Source organism: Pinus tabuliformis, chromosome 1_1 (genome assembly GCF_031772625.1).
Source record: "Pinus tabuliformis cultivar Carrire ecotype Pingquan chromosome 1_1, CPIR1, whole genome shotgun sequence".
NCBI lineage: Eukaryota > Viridiplantae > Streptophyta > Pinopsida > Pinales > Pinaceae > Pinus > Pinus tabuliformis.
The window spans coordinates 889,763,645-889,784,456 of NC_142297.1; the positions used below are offsets into that span (position 1 = coordinate 889,763,645).

A 20,812-nucleotide genomic window follows, 5' to 3' on the forward strand; every position below is an offset into this window, starting at 1 on the left:
TTACAGTCTTAACTGCTCAGCTTTTTGGCTATTAATTACAGACCATGCATAGGTTTTAGGTTCTGTCTTCGTCCTGTTTACTTCCAAGAAGAATAATGAGCGGAGCCAGGCTACTGCCGGCCGCAAGTAATCTACCGAGCCACACCTGCCGCGGACTTGGCCCGACTCAAGTCTTAAGGGTTTTACTTTTGACTCCTACCTTCCTTTAGACTTAGCAACCTGAGAACTATCTAAGTGAAATCCTCTCAAGGTTACAGATTACACAGTTAAGGATATTTTGGCTTTCTATGATCATTATATGTTAGGGTATCGATCATATTACAGGATTTCCGTCTACTTCGCATGATACCCGACTCTTCATGTTCAATCCCTAACTGCTGCTAACGTATTCATGCTGCTATAATAAGTTGTCTTCCCGTTACAGTTATGCGGATAACTACGGTTACTCTGTTAAACACAGCAACATGCATTCCTAATATCACTTAAATATCTACAGTTATACTATTTTAATAGTATTGTAGAGATTCTGTCCTACTAATAATACGCAGTTAGCTACAGGTATTCTGAGTTACCAACTCTATATAAACAACTGCAGATACTTTAGGGTTTCGTTACTTACCTGGTCACTGCTGGTAGGGAATTCTCCAGCAAGTCTCCTGCAAATTCCTGTGTCAAGCTCGTTATCCACCCATCCGTGAGACTTGTCCTCTGGGACCTGAGCCTCCCCCCGAGCTTCCTCTTACCGGATCACAATCCTCAGTAAGACAGCACCTAGTGCTCGACTATCTGGTCATTACCAGACTTAGTCCAAAAACAAGGTTTTTCCTTTTCTTTCTGTCTGTCTCTACAGCACAGAATTCTGTCCACCAACCTCCTCCTTTTCCTAGAAACCCTTCCAGTTAGGGGAGGTGGTTATTTTTTAGTTTAATTAACTACTTTTCCTTTTCTTTTTCCAGTTCCCTTTTGGGAGCTCCAATACTTTCTGAGTAATTCTTTTAAACATTATTTTTAATGCATATTTAAAATTAACAGATTACTCTTAAAAGAAAATAAGTCTCTCAATGTCATTCAGTTTTTACCGCAGTAAACTTTAAATAATTACATTTTACGGGGTCATCACATCTCCCCCTCCTGAGTTTGGACATCGTCCCGATGTCTAGCATTCTCAAACAGCTCCGGATAAGCTTTCCTAAAAAGCTCTTCATCTTCCCAAGTAGCCTCATCCGGCCCATAGTGCTGCCACTGCACTTTAATTTGGGTAATAACCCGCTTCCGCAGCTGCACTTCTCTCCGGTCGAGAATGCTCAGCGGCTCGACCAAGACCTCTCCTTCCGGTTCGACCTGCAAACAATAAAAGTGTCAGTCTTCTATCTCTCGACACTTTTCCAATTAGTTCAATTGAAAGCAACTCTTACCCGTATATCTTGCCACTTGATCACATGCTTAGGGTCATAAATATACTTTCTAAGCATGGATACATGGAAGACATTATGAATTTTAATGTGGCTTGGCAAAGCTAGCTGATAAGCTACTGGCCCAACTCTTGCCAAGACTTGAAAAGGTCCAAAATAACGAGGCGCAAGTTTAGCACAACTGCTCCATTGCAGAGTACTCTTCTTGGCTTGTATTCTTATATAAACGTGGTCTCCCACCTGATACTCCTTGAACCTCCTTTTCCGATCTGCAAAATTCTTTTGCCGATCTTGAGCGGCCTTCAGGTTAGCTCGCACCCTTTTGACCATGTCCTCCATTTCCTTGAGCATTTCGGGTCCCAACCTTAGTTTATCCTCCGGGCCACTCCAATTTGAGGGCGTCCGACATTTGCGTTCGTACAAGACTTCAAATGAAGACATTTGGATTTACGTGTGGTATCCATTGTTATAAGCGAATTCCACCAAGTGTAAATAATCTTTCCACTGAGTCGGCTTTTGCATTACACATGCTCTCAGCATGTCCTCCACCACCTGATTTACTCTCTCCGTATGTCCATCAGTCTGGGGATGGTATGCCGTACTAAAGTTCAGCTGTGTACCCAATTCTGCAAATAGTGCTTTCCAAAAGGCGGATGTAAACTTTACATCCCGGTCTGATATTATAGTCTTTGGAAGCCCATGGAGTCTGAACACGTTCTGCATAAATATGTGTGCAATTTGTACTGCCCTGTAGGTCGATTGCACTGGAATAAAGTGTGCTGCTTTACTCAACTTATCAACTACCACCATAATAGAGTCATTGTTCCTCTTTGTTCTAGGCAGCCCAGTTATAAAATCCATGGATATAATTTCCCATTTCCATTCTGGAATTGGTAGGGGTTGCAATAACCCAGCCGGGTGCTGGTGCTCTGTCTTGATCTGCTGGCACTCTAAACATCGCGCTAAATATTCAGCTACATGCCTTTTCATTCCCGGCCAGTAGTATTCCTTCCGAAGTGCAGCAAGCATTTTCTGGTATCCTGGATGACCGGCGTAGTGACTGGTATGAAATTCATTCAGAATTAAGTTTTTAAGACTATTGTCATTCGGTACAAACAGTCGTTTTTTGTAAAACAACATCCCATCCTTGCTCACTTCATACCCTTGCTGGCTTTCCTGGCTGGAAAGTGACTTTTGTCGCTTCATTTGCTGATATTCGGCATCCTGGTTTGCTGCTGTTTTTATCCTCTCTTGCAAGGAGTTTTCCCACTTGCTGAGAGTAACTTCATATAAACATTGTACTTTTCGACTTAGAGCGTCTGCTACACGGTTTTCTTTTCCTTTCAGGTGCTTAATATCAAAATCGAATCCACTTAAGAAATCTGCCCAACGGGCTTGCCTTTCATTCAGTGTGGGCTGACTGAAATAGTTTGTCAAGCTGTGATGGTCTGTTAATAACAGAAATTTCTTACCCAAAAGATAATGTCGCCACATTTTAAGGGCATGTATGACGGCTGCCAACTCCAAGTCGTAGGCAGAATACTTCTGCTCATGTTCCTTCAACTTCCTCGACTCATAGGCGATCACTCTCCCTTCTTGCATTAACACACCTCCAACGCCTTCTCGACTAGCATCAGTACATACTACATAATCCTTATTAGGATCAGCTATACTTAGAACGGGAGCAGTAGTGAGTAAGTGCTTAAGTCGTTCAAAACTTTGTTGACATTCCGAACTCCATTTGAATGTCCTCCCTTTCTTTTGCAAGGACGTGATAGGATATGCCACTCTCGAAAAGCCTTCCACAAATCTTCTGTAGTACCCTGCTAACCCCATGAAAGATCTGATATCCGCCACATCTTTAGGCACGGGCCAATTCATTATGGTTTTTATTTTCTCAGGATCCACTGCAATCCCTTCTTTGGTGATCACATGGCCTAAATACTGTATCTCCTCTTTATAGAAATCGCATTTGCTGAGTTTAGCATACAGCTGATGCTCTCGCAGGGTTTGCAGCACCATCCGGAGGTGCTCCTCGTGTTCCTCCTTGGAACGAGAATAAATCAGAATATCATCAATGAATATTAGTACAAATTTGTCTAAAAACCGATGGAACACGCTGTTCATTAAGCACATGAATGTGGCGGGTGCATTAGTCAGTCCGAAAGGCAGCACTACAAACTCGTAGTGTCCATATCGGGTTCTGAAGGTTGTTTTAGCAATATCCTCTTCTTTAATTCTGATCTGATGGTAACCAGATCGCAGATCAATTTTGGAGAATACTGTCGCCCCCTTGACCTGATCAAAAAGCTCATCGATTCGAGGTAAGGGGTATTTATTTTTAATTGTGAGTTTGTTCAGCTGTCGGTAATCGATACACATCCGAAAAGTTCCGTCTTTCTTCTTGACGAATAGCACCGGAGCTCCCCATGGAGATACACTGGGGCGGATATAATTTTTATCCAGCAGTTCTTGTAATTGCATTTTCAGCTCAGTCAACTCAGGTACACTCATTCTATAAGGTGTCCGCGAAACTGGGGCAGCTCCTGGTATTAACTCAATGGTGAAGTCAATATCCCTTTTCGGAGGTAATCCAGGAATTTCCTCTGGAAACACATCCGCGAATTCTTTTATTACTGGAAGGTGGTCTAGCGGACTCTCCTTATTCTTGGTTTCTGCATAATTCACCTGAATGGCATACACTTGGCATCTTTTCCGGATGCATTTCGCTAGCTGAGATGCAGTGATTGGCCGGACCTGCACTGGCCGTTTAATTCCCTGCATCTCCTGCTCCATTCCAGAGTCATCCTTGAATCGTATGACCTTTGTTTTGCAGTTCACTAAAGCCCAATGCTTTTCTAACCAATCCATCCCAATTAGGACGTCATAGGATCCAAGTGGAAGCATGTTCAGATCTGCTACCACTGGCTGTCCTGCTATCGTTATAGAGCAGTTTTTGATCTTTGCCATTACTCGTCTTTTAGCCCCTGTAGCTAGCTGTACCAGCCACGGGTTCTTGAATTTTTCAGGCTGCAATTTACACTGTTCAACTATCTTTGGACTAATATAACTTAAAGTAGCTCCTGGGTCAATTAGAACAGTGATAGAAAGGTCTGAAATTTTACCTTCGAATTCTACCATGGTGGGCTGGTATTCTGCCTGGCGGTCGTCCAAGGCTGCATTAATTTTTGGCACACTTCGTCCCACGTCGCCCACGGTTGATGCCTCATGAATCTGGGAGATCTGATCAGTTCCCTTCCGTTGCGGACAGTTCTTGACATAGTGTGGTCCGCCACAACCCCAGCACTGTACTGGGGGTCTGGTTACTCCCTCATTATCCAACTTGACGGATTGCTCACCCATTCTGGTTTCACTAATAGGCTTGGGTCTGAATGAACCTCTTGGTGCTGCTCTGCTACTCTGGCCTTTGATGCTTCCTTTAGCACCACCAACCCGACCTCCTCTATTGTTTCCCACAATTTTACTACTCTTTTTCTCATTCCATTTTCTGTTAGAACTGTCCCCTTTCTGCTTGCTCTGCTGGTAGCACATTCTGGCTTTACGGATAGCTTCGTCCATGGTTCTGGGATTGTCAAATTCAATCCTTTCTCTCATATACATGGGTAAGCTGCTAACGAACCTTTGCACCTTAGCTTTTTCTTCTTTAAGGTAGGGTACATAACGGAGCAAGGAGGTGAAACGATTGATGAACTCATCCATAGTCTGTTGTCCCAACCGCAGATCATGGAATTCCTTTGCTTTTTCATCATAAAAGCGTTCTGTCAAATATCTCTCTTTAAAGTATTTTTGAAATTTTTCCCATGTTATGGTTCGTTCGCTTACCCCTTTTACGATTTTAACTTCTTCCCACCACAGTGTTGCTTTCCCTTGCAACTGAAAAATGGCCAATCGTGCCTTCAAGTTATGGTCATACTCATATAGCTGGAAATATTTATTCATGTTAATCAGCCATGCTTCAGCCGCTTCCTCTTGTTCCCCATCGTAGTGCGGGGGTTTAATTTTCCGGAATTCTCCCTGCAATTCCACCTTTTGTCGCTTTGAAGTCTGCTGTTCTGATGCATTAGCAGATTGATCCTCTCCATCTTCTGGAATTTCAGATTCTGCTTGGTAGCGCTGTTCCTCCGTCATTCTCTGTTGCTCTGCACTAGGGTTGGCCAGTGGCGGGTTCTGTTTGTCAGACAAGCTTTTTAATATCCTTTCCTGCTCCATTGTCAAACGTGCATTGTCCTCACGCAACCGAGCCATTTCATTCTTCAGCTCCTGAACTGTTTCTAATATGGCCAGATTTGTACTACGGGTCTCCTCACCCAACTGCACCCACAACTCTGGGTTGTCTCCCGGATTCATTTTTCCTTGTCTTAACCTGGTCTGGTCTAATCATAAAACAGTTAACATTGTGAGCTTCTGGGCACAATTTTATTACCCCAATCAAAGAAATATCAATGCTGTAATGACTTTATTTTAAATTTTTTTTTTTTTGTTTTTCAAAAGGAAAACATATTATTCATACCCCAGAGGCCACAGTATGGGCAACCTGGGCTCTGATACCAATTGTCACATATCTCACCTGCATTTAAGTATGTAAATTTTTTTTTTTTTATTATGGCGACTGCACCATCATTATATAGTTGCATATACTGTCGTATATAACTGATATTTGATATTTCCATCACGGGTACCAATGGTTTAGTTTAACGTATGGTTTTAATTGTCAAACTCCATTATGATACAATACTACCTCGATGCTATGCAAAGGATAACTTTATTATATGGTTATAGAAATATTAAGTCCCATCCACCATTATTTGCTGGCGCTCCCTCCACTGGACACCTGGACTGGGCCTTTAAGCCCGCCGGCCTGATCACGTGCTCGGCCATGGCCTTACAGGCTGGAACTTTCCCGCTCTTGCACTTTGGTTTTACCGCCAGGATCTACGGCGTAAGAGTTCCGAGGAAGATCAAGGGTGGAGGTTGCTCCACGTCTCATGGCTGGAGTTCCGCGTTTATAAGGTTGATATCCCGGATTCTTCGAGATTTCGCTGGCTCTGTTTGGCGCTCCAAAGCTCTGTGCATCTCTCCGTTACAACTGGGAGTCTGTCCCGTAACTCTGCGCCGGGTCGCTTTCTACCAGCATGCGACCTCACCATGGCGCTACCGCTCCGAGGATGTAAGTCCTTGAACTGGCTTGGTAAGATTTCCATCTGTTAAATGTTTTTTTTTTTCGTTGTTATCTAGGGTTAATTTAATGAACAAACAGAGTAACTGTTTCTCTCCTTTGAATGACAGATGGTGAAGATCTGCTATCGTGGCTCTTTCGGTGTTTTGCTCTTCTCTCTGGCGCTGTTCTTCCGAATATCTACAGGTACACATGTTGTTTTTCCCCTACATCACGGGTGTACACTCTTGGTTATGATTTCTGGTTATCTTTCGTCTGAGGGTTACACCTCTGTGCTTAATCGTAAACCCCATCCACCTTATTCCTTTACGGTTGGCGCAGATGGCGATTAACGGACTCATAATTTCCGGATCCATACATATTGGGGTTTGATTTTGTGGAAGCTGGGTTAACTTCCCCTTTTTCCTACGGCAGTTTTGGGTCTAAGTCTCAAGTTCATGAGACTGTACTATTCGACTGCTGCCTATGTAGCTACTGTACATTATTTCACTATGTTTTATTTGTATTTGTGATTAAATTTAAACACTTATTAAGTTCCTTCCGAATTAATGTATCTGGGTCTGGACCCATATTGGATTGACGGCTCTTTTGTTTAATACAGAGCAATGTTAAACTTTCTGCTGTTTATTATCATACTTCTTATAAGATTTTCCCGTAAGGGTCGAATTTTAAGCATTACACAGTTTGTATATCTAAATTCTTGCTCTGGAATTCATTCGCATTGTTATGGCTTTACAGAGGGTTTGGTTTATGACGGCATTCACCCCTTCCCAACCAGTCTTGAAAGTTCCGTAAGAGTTCGCACCTGCATCTTGTTCAATGGATGTATGGTCGAACTCGGTGTTGGGTTCTTGCAAGGAAGAGACCTTTGGTCCTACATACAGATTATGGATATAAACTATATTTTGTTACTTTACTGTCAAGAAGTAGACTCTGTCCGCTATATAATGTTTGCTCTATAATTCTCTGATGTGAATATCATGGTTTGGCTGTGCGTTTATTCATTTGCCATAGTAGTGCTTGTTCTATTGTCTTTACAGCGTTTAGCACATAACTATCTATTTAACAAAGATAATATGATCTATCTGTTTGATAAAGATAATACGAACCATCTATTGATAAAGATGTTACTATCTATCGGTTGACAAGATGATACTGTCTATCTGTTGATAAGATGATACTGTCGCGTACTCAGAGTTTATATTATGGAAGTTTGTTTACAGTCTTAACTGCTCAGCTTTTTGGCTATTAATTACAGACCATGCATAGGTTTTAGGTTCTGTCTTCGTCCTGTTTACTTCCAAGAAGAATAATGAGCGGAGCCAGGCTACTGCCGGCCGCAAGTAATCTACCGAGCCACACCTGCCGCGGACTTGGCCCGACTCGAGTCTTAAGGGTTTTACTTTTGACTCCTACCTTCCTTTAGACTTAGCAACCTGAGAGCTATCTAAGTGAATTCCTCTCGAGGTTATAGATTACACAGTTAAGGATATTTTGGCTTTCTATGATCATTATACGTTAGGGTATCGATCCTATTACAGGATTTCTGTCTACTTCGCATGATACCCGACTCTTCATGTTCAATCCCTAACTGCTGCTAACGTATTCATGCTGCTATAATAAGTTGTCTTCCCGTTACAGTTATGCGGATAACTACGGTTACTCTGTTAAACACAGCAGCATGCATTCCTAATATCACTTAAATATCTACAGTTATACTATTTTAATAGTATTGTAGAGATTCTGTCCTACTAATAATACGTAGTTAGCTACAGGTATTCTGAGTTACCAACTCTATATAAACAACTGCAGATACTTTAGGGTTTCGTTACTTATCTGGTCACTGCTGGTAGGGAATTCTCCAGCAAGTCTCCTGCAAATTCCTGTGTCAAGCTCATTATCCACCCATCCGTGAGACTTGTCCTCCGGGACCTGAGCCTCCCTCCGAGCTTCCTCTTACTGGATCACAATCCTCAGTAAGACAGCACCTAGTGCTCGACTATCTGGTCATTACCAGACTTAGTCCAAAAACAAGGTTTTTCCTTTTCTTTCTGTCTGTCTCTACAGCACAGAATTCTGTCCACCAACCTCCTCCTTTTCCTAGAAACCCTTCCAGTTAGGGGAGGTGGTTATTTTTTAGTTTAATTAACTACTTTTCCTTTTCTTTTTCCAGTTCCCTTTTGGGAGCTCCAATACTTTCTGAGTAATTCTTTTAAACATTATTTTTAATGCATATTTAAAATTAACAGATTACTCTTAAAAGAAAATAAGTCTCTCAATGTCATTCAGTTTTTACCGCAGTAAACTTTAAATAATTACATTTTACGGGGTCATCACAGAAATAGAACTGTAGAATGTGTTACTTTAAACTTGCGAATATTTTTATTTTATTCAAGAAGAAATAAAGAGTGAAACAAAAGGTGAGAGAAGTTTATAATTGTTTGTTATAGTTGGAGATGTAATGTAATTAAAAAGGCTCAAGAGAACATGTAACTTGATAAGAAATAAAATGGGAAAATGTTTAAATAGAAATGGAAGTAGAAGTAAAAAGGTAGGAGGAGTATATAATGATTTGTACTTATTAAATATTTAAAATAACTAAAAACGCGCGTGAGAAAATAAAATTTATTATAATTTTAGTTTTACATCATTTTTGAAAATATCAATGAAAAACGGAATTTTATAAAGTTATGTCTTTACATAGTTTTTAAAAATATTAATAAAAATCATAGAATTTTATATAGTTGTGTCTTTACATATTTTTTCTTTCCAATATGCATAAATACTGTGAACTGTTTTAAAACAAAATTGTTTTAAGCCGTTGGTTGATAATATAAATAAAAAAAACTAATTCATTTAGGCGATATGTGAATTGCACATTAATCTTTAATTACTAGTCTTTTTAGGTTGTCAAGTGGTCTAAGTTCATTAGCAATTACATTAGGCAAGACAGAAACTATGAACTAGGGACATCTAATCCGTCAAAATCATTTCCCCTGGGCCACATCATCCCTTAGCATGACTGGATTTTACCCACAAAGTTACTAACCAATCTTCACATGACTTAGTGACTTAATAATATTTTCAATAATTACTTTTTGTTGTTTTATTTTTTTTTTACCATTAAATTTATTTATAACATAATTTTGTAAATTTATATTAAATCTTGATTATCTAAAATATTTCCTAACATTTAAATAAAATATATAATTTACATAAAATGAAATGTCCTGTAAATTGAAAATACAAATCATCACATTTCAAATACTTTTATTTTAATTTATCTTTAAAAATATTTTAAAAATATCATATAAAAAAAATTATAATCTATATATATATATTTTTTTTTCCCTTCGGTGAATATCCATATTTATCACAATATATTAATTGATTACCCACAACTAAAATGTCAATTATATATCAGTTTCTTTTAAAATAATAATATTTTTTTTTATACATGTATAAAAAATATGTAAAATTGATTGATGATTAATTAAAAATAAATTTAAAAATTTATTAATAATTATTACAACTCAGTGAGATGAGTAAGTGTGAAGTAAATAAATATGTAAACATTTTTTTAAATGTGTGGAGAAATATATATATATATAAAAATAATAAGATGATGTTGTATTTAGTATGGGCGAATTGTTATAGTATTCATAAATGAGTGATCTTTATTTAGATAAGAGAAATAGTTATATATATATATATATATATATATATATATATATATATATAACATTAAATTAATAGTATATAAATAGTTGTTATAAAATCTATTTTACTATATAAATTAAAACAAGAAATGCAATCTTACACTTTTGCTTTGGAAGGAGTTAGCAAATTGAGATATGAAGTGGATAAATTAATTGATTATTGAAATCTAAGGACTTGCATAAATTTTAGTTGGTAGTAAAAACATAACTAATGGTTGGAAGTAATTTATATGTTATTTACTTGAGCTAATTTGAAGGATTTTATTTTTGGATTAAAAAGTAACTATACAAATATCTAAAAATGATGCATGAATATTGGGACCATATCCATAGGTTATGAAATAAAAGATGTGATGCAATTATCCAAGTTATCTAGATGGCATTATATTATGAAAATGCTCCAAAAAGGTTTTCATATTATAGTCCAATCAAATCTTTGAAAAATGATATTTTAAACAATATTGGAAAATAATGCAAATATACACCTAGATTTGCTTAATCTGGCACCCTTAGGAGTTGGTTCCCTTATGATGCAAACATACACTTAAATTTACTTAATTTGCCACCCTTATAAGTTGGTTTCCTTATGATGAAAATATACGCTTAGATTTTCTTAATTTGACACCCTTAAGGATTGATTCCCTGAGTGAAAGGTGATTAGTATATGATTAGTATAGCCCCTATAGTCAAAACTCTATACAATATTCCTCGAAGCCAAAACTCTTCAGTTCAACCTTCGAACCAGTGTTATAAACTAAGTGTGTATTTACCAAATGTTTCCACTTAACACTATACACTTCAAGTCTATAAGCCAAGTGCGGGTAACATTCATAAAGGGAAAATAAGCAACAATGGGAGAATCTTGTCGATGTGTTCTGACCTTTAAAGTCCCACGCGTAGCCTGGGCACCCCCAAAGTTTATAGTCATGTTAGGTAGTGGTCGAGTAGGCTCCACCCGCTCTGCTTCAACCAGACGACAAGCCTTTGTGTGCAGTGCGATATCTTCTGGGTTCACCAAACCTTCGAGTCGTTAGTCTATTATAATATGAAACCATCGGTACTCTCCCTTCAGTTATTATTGTCGGGGGTGATGTGTCCTGGTCCTTTCTACCCGGTCACATAGACTTGGTGTCACGATCCCGTTAATTTATACCTAAAAAAAAAAAATTTTATGAACCTAACACCCAGCATTACCATGGTATATGATGCACTTGGTTCGCATGAGCATATAACTTGTAAAACATGATTTATGGTTTAATGTCTTTACACTTTATTCGATATTCATTGGGATTATATCACACCCACGTACCTAGTTTAATGAGCATTATATTTTATGTTACACCCACCCGCACCATGCTTGCATTAGTTTCCACGTCTGGTTGGTGGTCATTAAGTCACAGTGCCACATGGTGAACGGAGGTTAAATTAACTTACCGTGCCATGGCCAGGTGGCTGCAAGCCATGTGAAGCCATGTGACCATACGCAGGGTTGTACATTCGATTTGTGTGCCATACTCCCGCCCAAACGGATGATGGAGATCATATCCTCAGATCGGATGGCACAGGATAACTTTAGGGTTTGGTTGACATATAATTTTACCGGGTTCTTCGGTCCCGGTTCATTTGCACACAATGCATCTGCAGCTCTTCCGACAGTCTCCTCCACCATACAGCTCCGCCGCCCGCACAGGTAATCTTCTCGTCTATGGCAAATTGTTTAAGGTTTACAGTCGATTCTTGGCAACTTATCATCAGATCCTAACGTATATGTTTCATCATTATACAGTTGATAACAGTGGCGGTGCTGTGCAGGAGGGTCTGGACTCCATGGTCTCGACTATCCGAAAGAGCTTCTGGTCGACCCGCATACCATTCGGGTAAGCCATTCACTGCTATATGCATTATCATATAAGTCAGCTTGTTATGAAAGGTTGACGGTCTTCCATGACCCAAACCGAGACTGATGCACGATATTCATGTGCCTCAGGTCTATTGTTCTGATTTCAAATCCTGATGTGGTTACAGGCGGCACTCTCGACCGATTCTGTAAATCCACAGAACCCTGAGGTTAGAAGTTTGTCGGTTTACGGCCACAGGCCAACCGAGGGTTTTGGTTTGCTGGTCATGATAGTTCCCAGACGTTTATATAATAAGTTTTGTATTTAATCATCTGTACAGTACCATATTCTTTTGCTGGCTTGCCGTTATCATGAGTCAGGGTTTACCCGACCTGTAACGCCCGCTCATACTTTGTTACAGTTTAACATTATTAACTTTTGTCTTACCTTACGGCCTATTATAGCATTGGTTGTATTGTGATTCGGTTTGTGACATTTCTGTCATCTCAAGTATATCTATGGTTCTGTTCAGTCATTCATCGACTTCTTGAGTGAAGTTAATATATTTATGCGTATTTTTTTCCAATCTGGTGATACTGTATTTATTTGTTCTCGGTGCTCATGAATATTATATCGTGTGTTCATCTGCTGCGGTTTCAGGGTTACGGCTTGCTTCTGGAGCAATGGAAGCAAGTCCAGCCCTTACCGCCTATATACAATGGATTGCATGAGGGTTTTTACTCCAGTTTTTGGTATTAAGAAATGCATCTTATTCAGTTATTTGTGTTCATAGCCGGCGTACAGCATTCTCACCTCGTTTCCTCGGCATACCATGTCATTTACGGTTTAATGTCAGATTAAGGTTTATTTAAGAGTTTACTCTTCACTACTACACCTAGGGTGTTCTTTGTCAATTCAGCTACACGGCTTCATTTTTTATTGGAGACCTGGCTCTTATTACAGTGTTCTTTACCGTCTTTCTTATTACCTGTTAAATCTCAGTGTTGAACAAGGTCTCACGTTGTAGGTCAATAAGCGTTTGTAAATATATATATACTGTTTCGTATTTACTTGAGTATAAATTATATCTTGCTGGTTTTAAAAACGCTCTCTATATTTGGTTCCTGCCGTGTAATACTTCACCTCTGTTATAACTTATCTTTCCGTATCTAAACCTGTACATGATCGATAGGAATGAGGTTTAATCTGTTAGCCGTATATTTGTTTACTCACTCTCTGTCTCAGGAATATTAGCTTATATAACTGGGTCTTTGATATCTCAGTAAAAAAAATATCAGCTAACATATATATATATATATTTATAAACACGGCTTTCAATTTATCACCGAGGAATAACACAGTCGGCTATTTATAGAATACCATACTATAGATATATCTGTATTTCCTTAACTTAATAAAGAAAACACAAATACTTGCATTTGCATAACTTTATTTCCTGACTTAGAATAAAGAATCCAGACTACTATATCCTGCATGCTATCATTACCTGATTCTTAAGTAAATCTATCTAATGATGCATACCTGGTAATCTGCTACTGTCGCTCTTACTGTAAGGTTCACCTGCAATAATCTAGCTCTTAACCTCCCAACCTTGAGAATCCACTGCACTGGATCTCCCCTCCGAGCTATCTTGTAGGCTCGCAGCCTTCCCCAAGACTCAAGCACCACTGTGCTGGGTCATCTGATCACAACCAGACTTAACCCACTTTTCACACTCTGCTCTCTCTCCTGGAATCTTACTCTGCCTGTTCATCAACAGCCCAGAGGTTTTTCCTTCCAACCCTCTTCAGGGTGAGAGGCAGTTGTCTCTCTTTTTCAGTTACTTAACTGATTAATTTCTTTTAATAGAAAAGCCTCTTTTGGAGGCTGCCAGCATTTCATTCAACACATGTGTAAAATAGTTCATTATATTTTCTTTAAACAAATAATAATGTCTTTTAATAACAAGTTGTCACCCAAATTGTTTTTACCACAGCAATTACCGGAAATTACAAGTTACCAGGGTTATTACATCTTCCCCCCCTAGGATTGGACATCGTCCCGATGTCCATTCTCATTAAATAAATTTGGATAGGCTTTTCTGAAAAGCTCCTCGTCTTCCCACGTAGCCTCCTCAGGGCCATAATGCTGCCACAGCACCTTAATTTGGGTAATAGCCCGTTTCCGCAGCTGCACTTCTCTCCGGTCGAGAATGCTCTGTGGTTCGACTAGGACCCCGCCTTCCGGTTCGACCTGCAAACAACCAGCACTTAATCAATTTCCCATTAAGTATAGTTGTATAATTAAACCCAATCGGATCAATTCTTACCCGTACATCTTGCCATTGAATAACATGTCTAGGGTCATACACATATTTCTTTAGGACAGAAACATGAAACACATTGTGAATCTTAATGTGGCTGGGTAAAGCAAGTTGGTAGGCCACCGGCCCCACTCTAGCGAGAATCTGAAATGGTCCAAAATATCGGGGAGCCAGTTTGGCGCACCCGCTCCACTGCAGTGTGCTCCTTCTAGTTTGAATCCTTACAAACACATGGTCACCCACTTTATATTCTGCAAATCTTCTTTTCCTGTCTGCGAAACTTTTCTGTCTGTCTTGTGCAGTCTTTAAATTTGCTCGCACTCTCTTTACCATATCTTCCATGTCTCTTAACATTTCTGGACCCAAACTCAATTTATCCTCTAACCCACTCCAACTTGAGGGTGTGCGGCACTTTCGCCCATACAAAACCTCAAAGGGACTTAACTGGGTGGAGGTATGATACCCATTATTATAGGCAAATTCAACCAGATGCAAATACTCCTCCCACTGATTAGGCTTGAGCATCACATTTGCCCTCAGCATATCTTCCAATACCTGATTGACACGTTCCGTTTGACCATCGGTTTGTGGGTGATAAGCTGTACTAAAATTCAGCTGGGTGCCCAACTCAGCAAACAATGTTTTCCAGAAAGTGGAAGTGAACTTCACATCACGGTCCGATACGATTACCTTTGGCATTCCATGCAAGCGGAACACATTCTGCATAAAGAGATGCGCAATTTGTACCGCCTTGTAAGTAGACTGTACGGGTATAAAGTGTGCTGCTTTACTTAGTTTATCAACTACGACCATAATAGAATCATTACCCTTCTTTGTCCGTGGTAAACCGGTTATAAAATCCATGGAAATGGTTTCCCATTTCCATTCCGGAATAGGCAAAGGCTGTAACAGTCCCGCTGGGTGTTGGTGTTCAGCCTTAATTTGCTGGCATTCCAAACACTTTGCCAAATATTCCACCACTTGCCTCTTCATCCCAGGCCAGTAATACTCTTTTTTGAGTGCCATAACCATCTTTTGGTATCCTGGATGACCGGCATAATGGCTGATGTGGAATTCATCTAAGATCAGTTTCTTAAGGTCACCGGAGTCAGGTACATACATTTTCCCATTGAAATACAGCAATCCAGTGTTATCCAATGTGTACCCTTGCTGTAACTTTCCATGATCAGATTGCTGTACCTGCACTTTTAAATGCTGATATTCTGAGTCGTTGTGTGCTGTTGTTTTTATTTGTTCAACCAGCGAACTCCGCCACCGGCTGGCTGAAAGTTCACATAAGCAATGAACTTTTCGACTTAAGGCATCTGCTACCCGATTTTCTTTGCCCTTTAAATGTTTTATTTCGAAGTCAAACCCACTTAGAAAATCTGCCCAACGGCCTTGTCTCGCATTCAAAGTGGGTTGACTGAAATAATGCGTTAGGCTATGATGATCGGTTAACAGCAGAAATTTCTTTCCGAGAAGGTAATGTCGCCACATCTTAAGTGCATGAATTACAGCAGTTAATTCTAAATCGTAAGCAGAGTATCTCTGCTCATGTTCTTTTAATTTCCTAGATTCATATGCTATTACCTTCCCTTCCTGCATTAATACTCCCCCCACGCCCTCTTTGCTTGCATCAGTGCACACCACGTAATCCTTATTAGGATCCGCGATTCTTAAGATGGGTGCGGTGGTGAGTAGGTGTTTCAAACGATCAAAACTCTGCTGACACTCTGCTGTCCACTTAAATGCCCTTCCTTTCTTTTGCAATGAGGTAATAGGGTAGGCTATTCTTGAAAAGCCTTCCACAAATCTCCTGTAATAGCCAGCTAACCCCATGAAGGACCTGATGTCCGCAACATCCTTGGGTGTAGGCCATTCCATAATAGATTTTATCTTCTCGGGGTCAACCGCAATTCCCTCATTTGTAATCACATGACCCAAATACTGAATTTCCTCTTTAAAGAAATCGCATTTGCTAAATTTAGCATAAAGCTGATGCTCCCGAAGAGTTTGCAACACCAATCTAAGGTGCTCCTCATGTTCCTGCTGGGAACGAGAATATATCAATATGTCATCAATGAATATCAGTACAAACTTGTCCAAAAACTGGTGAAACACGCTATTCATCATGCACATAAAAGTGGCAGGTGCATTGGTTAAACCAAAAGGAAGCACTACAAATTCGTAGTGCCCGTAGCGTGTTCGGAAAGCAGTTTTGGCAATGTCCTCATCCTTGATCCTGATCTGATGATAACCAGATCGCAGATCAATTTTGGAGAACACCTTTGCCCCTTTCACCTGATCAAAAAGTTCATCTATTCTGGGTAGAGGGTACTTGTTTTTGACCGTGAGCTTATTCAGCTGTCGGTAATCTATGCACATGCGAAGGGTCCCATCCTTCTTCTTCACGAACAATACTGGAGCTCCCCAGGGTGACACACTAGGTCGAATGTACTGCTTATCCAGCAGTTCCTGGAGCTGCATCTTCAATTCCGTTAACTCTGGTATGCTCATCCGGTATGGTGCCCTCGATACTGGAGCTGCCCCTGGTATTAACTCTATAGTGAAATCTATGTCTCTTCTTGGAGGCAGACCCGGTATCTCTTCAGGAAAGACATCTGTAAACTCCTGCACCACTGGTATGTCATTTAATGCAGACATCTTATCTTTCTGATTCGCATAGCCAACCTGTATGGCATAGATTTGACATTTCTTTCTAATACACTTAGCTAGCTGTGTTGCAGTTATAGGTCGAATCTGAACAGGACGTTTAATTCCCTGCAACTCCTGCTGCTGTTCCAAATCATCCTTGTAGTATATGGTCTTGGTTTTACAATTCACCAACGACCAGTGCTTCTCCAGCCAGTCCATACCAATAAGAATGTCATAGGAGCCTAACGGAAGTACATTCAAATCTGCCTTTACGGGTTGTCCAGCTATACTAAAAGAACAGTTATTAACTTTAGCTAAAACCCGCCTTTTGGCTCCCGTAGCTAACTGGACCAACCATGGGTTTTTAAACTTTTCTGATGGTAGCTTACAGTGTTCCACTACTTTTGGACTAACGTAACTTAACGTAGCCCCTGGATCAATAAGTACAGCTACAGAAAGGTTTGAGATCTTACCTTCGAATTCCACCATGGAAGGTTGATATTCCGCTTGCCGGTCCTCTAATGCTGCATTGATCCTTGGCACACTGCGCGCCACGTCCCCTACAGTGGAAGCTTCATGGACTTGAGATATCTGATCAGTTCTTTTACGCTGCGGACAGTTCCTAGCATAGTGTGGTCCCTCACATACCCAGCATTGAACTGGAGGTCTGGTTCCTTCAACCTCCGATTTAGCAGGGGGTTCACTAATCCTGCTCTCGCTTGGCTTAGGCCGGAAAGTTCCCTTATTCGTGCTTCTGTTAAATTGTCCTTTTCCAGCCCCTTTGCCACCATTTCCGTGGCTGCCTTTGTTGTTTCCAGCATTTCTGCTACCTTTTTTCTCATTCCATTTCCTGCTTGGAATTTCTCCCTTTTGTTTGTTCTGCTGGTAGCAAATTCTGGCCTTCCTAATTGCCTCATCCATAGTTCGGGGGTTGTCAAACTCAATTCGTTCTCTGATATAGGCTGGCAAACTACTCACAAACCTCTGCACCTTGGCCTTCTCCTCTTTTATGTAGGGTACATAACGCAGTAGAGAGGTAAAGCGATTTATGAATTCATCCATGGATTGTTGTCCTAGTCGTAAATCATGGAATTCTCGCGCCTTCTCATCATAAAAGCGCTCAGTTAAATACCTCTCCTTGAAATATTTCTGAAACTTTTCCCAGGTTATGCCTTGCTCACTTACTCCCTTCACAATTTTAATCTCTTCCCACCACAAGGTGGCTTTGCCTTGCAACTGGAATATAGCCAACCGTGCCTTCAGATTTTGATCATATTCATACAGCTGAAAATATTTATTAATATTAATCAGCCATGCTTCTGCTGCTTCCTCCTGTTCTCCATCGAAAAGTGGGGGTTTGATTTTTCGAAATTCCCCCTGTAATTCTGTTTTCTGTCTCTTGGTAGCCTGCTGCTCTTGCACGTTGTCAGAATGGTCTTCACGCTCTTCTGAAAGTTCAGGAGCATAATTCCGCTCCTCAGTGCCCCTTTGTTGTTCTGCACTAGGACTGGGTAAGGGTGGATTTTGTTTTTCTGACAGGCTCTTCAATATTCTTTCTTGTTCCATGGTTAATCGTGCATTGTCTTCTCGCAAGCGTGCCATTTCACCCTTCAGTTCTTGAACTGTTTGAAGTATTGCCTGATTAGTACTGCGTGTCTCAGCACCAAGCTGAACCCACAGTCCTGTGTTATCTGGTGGGATGCCGCCAGCTCCCGGCATTTCCTCCATCTTACTGTATAACTGTCAGCTGTTGAATGTCTCAATATATTCCTGGTGTACACAAAAAACATGATTAATGACATTGTACTGTATACATGTATAAGATAATTGTTCTTTCTGTTCCCATTGCTGTTCCAGAGGTCTCAGTTTTGGAACTTGGGCTCTGATACCACATTGTCACGATCCCGTTAATTTATACCTAAAAAAAAAAAAATTTATGAACCTAACACCCAGCATTACCATGGTATATGATGCACTTGGTTCGCATGAGCATATAACTTGTAAAACATGATTTATGGTTTAATGTCTTTACACTTTATTCGATATTCATTGGGATTATATCACACCCACGTACCTAGTTTAATAAGCATTATATTTTATGTTACACCCACCCGCACCATGCTTGCATTAGTTTCCACGTCTGGTTGGTGGTCATTAAGTCACAGTGCCACATGGTGAACGGAGGTTAAATTAACTTACCGTGCCATGGCCAGGTGGCTGCAAGCCATGTGAAGCCATGTGACCATACGCAGGGTTGTACATTCGATTTGTGTGCCATACTCCCGCCCAAACGGACGATGGAGATCATATCCTCAGATCGGATGGCACAGGATAACTTTAGGGTTTGGTTGACATATAAGTTTACCGGGTTCTTCGGTCCCGGTTCATTTGCACACAATGCATCTGCAGCTCTTCCGACAGTCTCCTCCACCATACAGCTCCGCCGCCCGCACAGGTAATCTTCTCGTCTATGGCAAATTGTTTAAGGTTTACAGTCGATTCTTGGCAACTTATCATCAGATCCTAACGTATATGTTTCATCATTATACAGTTGATAACAGTGGCGGTGCTGTGCAGGAGGGTCTGGACTCCATGGTCTCGACTATCCGAAAGAGCTTCTGGTCGACCCGCATACCATTCGGGTAAGCCATTCACTGCTATATGCATTATCATATAAGTCAGCTTGTTATGAAAGGTTGACGGTCTTCCATGACCCAAACCGAGACTGATGCACGATATTCATGTGCCTCAGGTCTATTGTTCTGATTTCAAATCCTGATGTGGTTACAGGCGGCACTCTCGACCGATTCTGTAAATCCACAGAACCCTGAGGTTAGAAGTTTGTCGGTTTACGGCCACAGGCCAACCGAGGGTTTTGGTTTGCTGGTCATGATAGTTCCCAGACGTTTATATAATAAGTTTTGTATTTAATCATCTGTACAGTACCATATTCTTTTGCTGGCTTGCCGTTATCATGAGTCAGGGTTTACCCGACTTGTAACGCCCGCTCATACTTTGTTACAGTTTAACATTATTAACTTTTGTCTTACCTTACGGCCTATTATAGCATTGGTTGTATTGTGATTCGGTTTGTGACATTTCTGTCATCTCAAGTATATCTATGGTTCTGTTCAGTCATTCATCGACTTCTTGAGTGAAGTTAATATATTTATGCGTATTTTTTTTCCAATCTGGTGATACTGTATTTATTTGTTCTCGGTGCTCATGAATATTATATCGTGTGTTCATCTACTGCGGTTTCAGGGTTACGGCTTGCTTCTGGAGCAATGGAAGCAAGTCCAGCCCTTACCGCCTATATACAATGGATTGCATGAGGGTTTTTACTCCAGTTTTTGGTATTAAGAAATGCATCTTATTCAGTTATTTGTGTTCATAGCCGGCGTACAGCATTCTCACCTCGTTTGCTCGGCATACCATGTCATTTACGGTTTAATGTCAGATTAAGGTTTATTTAAGAGTTTACTCTTCACTACTACACCTAGGGTGTTCTTTATCAATTCAGCTACACGGCTTCATTGTTTATTGGAGACCTGGCTCTTATTACAGTGTTCTTTACCGTCTTTCTTATTACCTGTTAAATCTCAGTGTTGAACAAGGTCTCACGTTGTAGGTCAATAAGCGTTTGTAAATATATATATACTGTT

General features: G+C 40.2%; 1 protein-coding gene across 1 annotated transcript; it reads right to left on the reverse strand.

Annotated features, from left to right (window-relative positions):
• Positions 1-14,209: 14,209 nt before the first annotated feature.
• Positions 14,210-18,875, reverse strand: LOC149217240 (uncharacterized). Its single transcript, XM_089390167.1, has 7 exons — positions 18,465-18,875; positions 16,914-18,296; positions 16,140-16,448; positions 15,449-16,040; positions 14,568-15,292; positions 14,402-14,419; positions 14,210-14,314 (listed from the first exon to the last, which is right to left on the reverse strand). Exons 1-7 carry the CDS (start codon positions 18,873-18,875, stop codon positions 14,210-14,212), a joined length of 3,543 nt encoding a protein of 1,180 aa, XP_089246293.1.
• Positions 18,876-20,812: the final 1,937 nt, after the last annotated feature.